The sequence below is a fragment of the Helianthus annuus genome, chromosome 13, assembly GCF_002127325.2.
Source record: "Helianthus annuus cultivar XRQ/B chromosome 13, HanXRQr2.0-SUNRISE, whole genome shotgun sequence".
NCBI lineage: Eukaryota > Viridiplantae > Streptophyta > Magnoliopsida > Asterales > Asteraceae > Helianthus > Helianthus annuus.
Window position 1 is genome coordinate 125830088 of NC_035445.2, and position 2361 is coordinate 125832448.

Here is a 2361-nt window from a genome sequence, read left to right on the forward strand (position 1 = left end):
ATTTTATTGTTAAACATTTCTGTTGTATTTTTTGTGTTTATGTCCGTATTTTTACAATATAATTTAAAATATAATCTTTTAAGTAATATAGATGCTTTATGTTTTATATTTTATATAACTCATATCAATTCTTTTTAAATTAAATACTCTTAAAGTTGTCTTCCAATTTTTATAAGACTTGCAGCAAAAAAAAAATTTAATAATAGATGCTAATGATTGAGTAATAAATAGTTAGATAATAATTAATAATTAGTAATTCTAGATCTTAGATGATAATTAATTATTTATATAGGGTATGGTATGATAGAGTAGGATGCAAATAGCAACACCCTGAAAAAAGTTTATTTGTAGGTTAATTTAACACAACCAGTTTCAAAAAGGAAATTACTTGTGAAAAAGACTTTTGTGTTTCATTAAAATAGTTTTATTGAAACATGTGTTTCGAAAAATAACCCACATGTTTCGGTGTAGATCTGTTTCGAATTTCAACAAAAAGACACACTAGACACGAACCCTAAAATTTCAGGGAGACAAAAAAGGATTTATGAGTTTGTGCAGGTCAACCAATAGCATGTAGTTCACCCACCGGAAAGTACTATTCCGGCAAAAATTCCGGCCAAAATTTTCGCCACAAAATATGAAACACAAAAACTCAAACTCTAACACACACTAAAATGCCGATTTGATGAGTTTTCAACCAAAAGTATCACAAAACCACATCATTTTGGCAAGATTTAAACTATTTTATCATGAAAAAGAGTGGGTTTTCAGATTTTGAACAAGAACAACTTCAATAAACACCAAATAAACACTCAAATCTCACAATAAAGCTTGATTTTCAACAAGGAATCGAGCCAAAGCTCTAATACCACTTGTAGGTCCTAGAGGAGGATCTAGATCAACCTATCCTTGTTGTTTTGCGGAATCCCTGATTATGTGCAAATCAATACCAAGAACACACAAACACAAAAATGTTTCACTGTTGAAAGATCAATCTCTATTCAAGCAGAGTAACAGTATAAAATGCAACAAGAAATGCTCTAAAACTCTCTGGGTGTGCTCTGTTGTTCAAACAAGGGAACACTCACTAGTATTTATAGCACATACCAGTGAGTTATAACAAAACATATCCCCAACCAAGGAAACATATTGAAACAAATATAAATACATCGAAACAGAATAGTTCTTATCAAAACACACTTTGTCCTTTACCTTTTGTTCATATCGAAACACACTGAAACAAAAAGAAATATCTTCATCATCGAAACATATGATTCCAATTCAACATTATGTATTGAAATAGACTTAAGTCTATTTTGATAATAATCAATTCAAGTTGTGTTTCGATCCTTTAAGAATTTATGTGTTTCGATCCCATCATCATTCTTTCTATTTCGATGTTCTTTCCATCCATTCTATTTCGATGGCCATCATACATAAACATTCCAACTTGTGTTGATAACATGTGACAGGAGAAAGTGACTGTGTCTTTGAAATGTGACGAACCGGAACCGTGCTACATCCACAAGAAGGTGCATCAACAATTCAGATTCCAATTCTATTGGATTTCCTTACCCAATCTTAGTGTTGGATGTAATCTTGACTGATTGGGTCAAGTCGATTTCAGGTCAGTAGTTCGCGGGTCAGAATTTGAATTTGTCTGACGGCTAAATGGTAATTAATGGCTAATTATATTGACGTCGGAAAGATGGAATGCATGAAGTTCACATTCTGAGTATACAGATAGCGTTTGGTATGCAGGAATAAGAGGTACAATGGAATGGAGCATTGTGAGGGAATGAAAAAAAGAGTGCTTGGTTGGTCAATGGAATGGAATCGTCCATTCTAAAAGACATTCCATTCCCTCAAAATCATTCCATCCGTCACCCATTTTTTCCATTCAATTCCCTCTTCACCCTTCATCAACAAAACCACAACCACGATCCTTGCTACCACACACCACCACCACCACCACCACCGTCATCCGTCGTCGTCACCACCTCCGCCGCCACCTGCCACCGCCGCCACCCGCCACCGCCGCCACCTACCGCCAACACCCACCTCCGTCCTCACCACCGCCGTCGCCGCCACCCACCTTGGTTCATCGCCGCCACCATTACCACTGCCACCTCCGATCACCGCCGCCACCGCTATCAACCGCCACCACCGCTACCACCTCCGACCACCCCTGCCACCACCATTGCCTCCGCCGCCACCTACCTCCACCGTCATCCACCACCACCACCGTTGTCACCATCCACCGTCGTCTCCACCCACCACCACCGCCAACCACCGCTGCCGCTACAACTGACACCTAGTACCACACCCCATCATCGTCCATCACTGGCCACCACCATCTGA

At 38.7% G+C, this 2361-nt stretch overlaps 1 protein-coding gene across 1 annotated transcript; it reads left to right on the forward strand.

Moving 5' to 3' along the window:
• The first annotated feature begins 1830 nt into the window (after positions 1 to 1830).
• LOC110901679 (formin-like protein 14) lies at positions 1831 to 2361 on the forward strand. Its single transcript, XM_022148486.1, has one exon. The coding sequence runs from the start codon at positions 1831 to 1833 to the stop codon at positions 2359 to 2361; it is 531 nt and encodes a 176-aa protein (XP_022004178.1).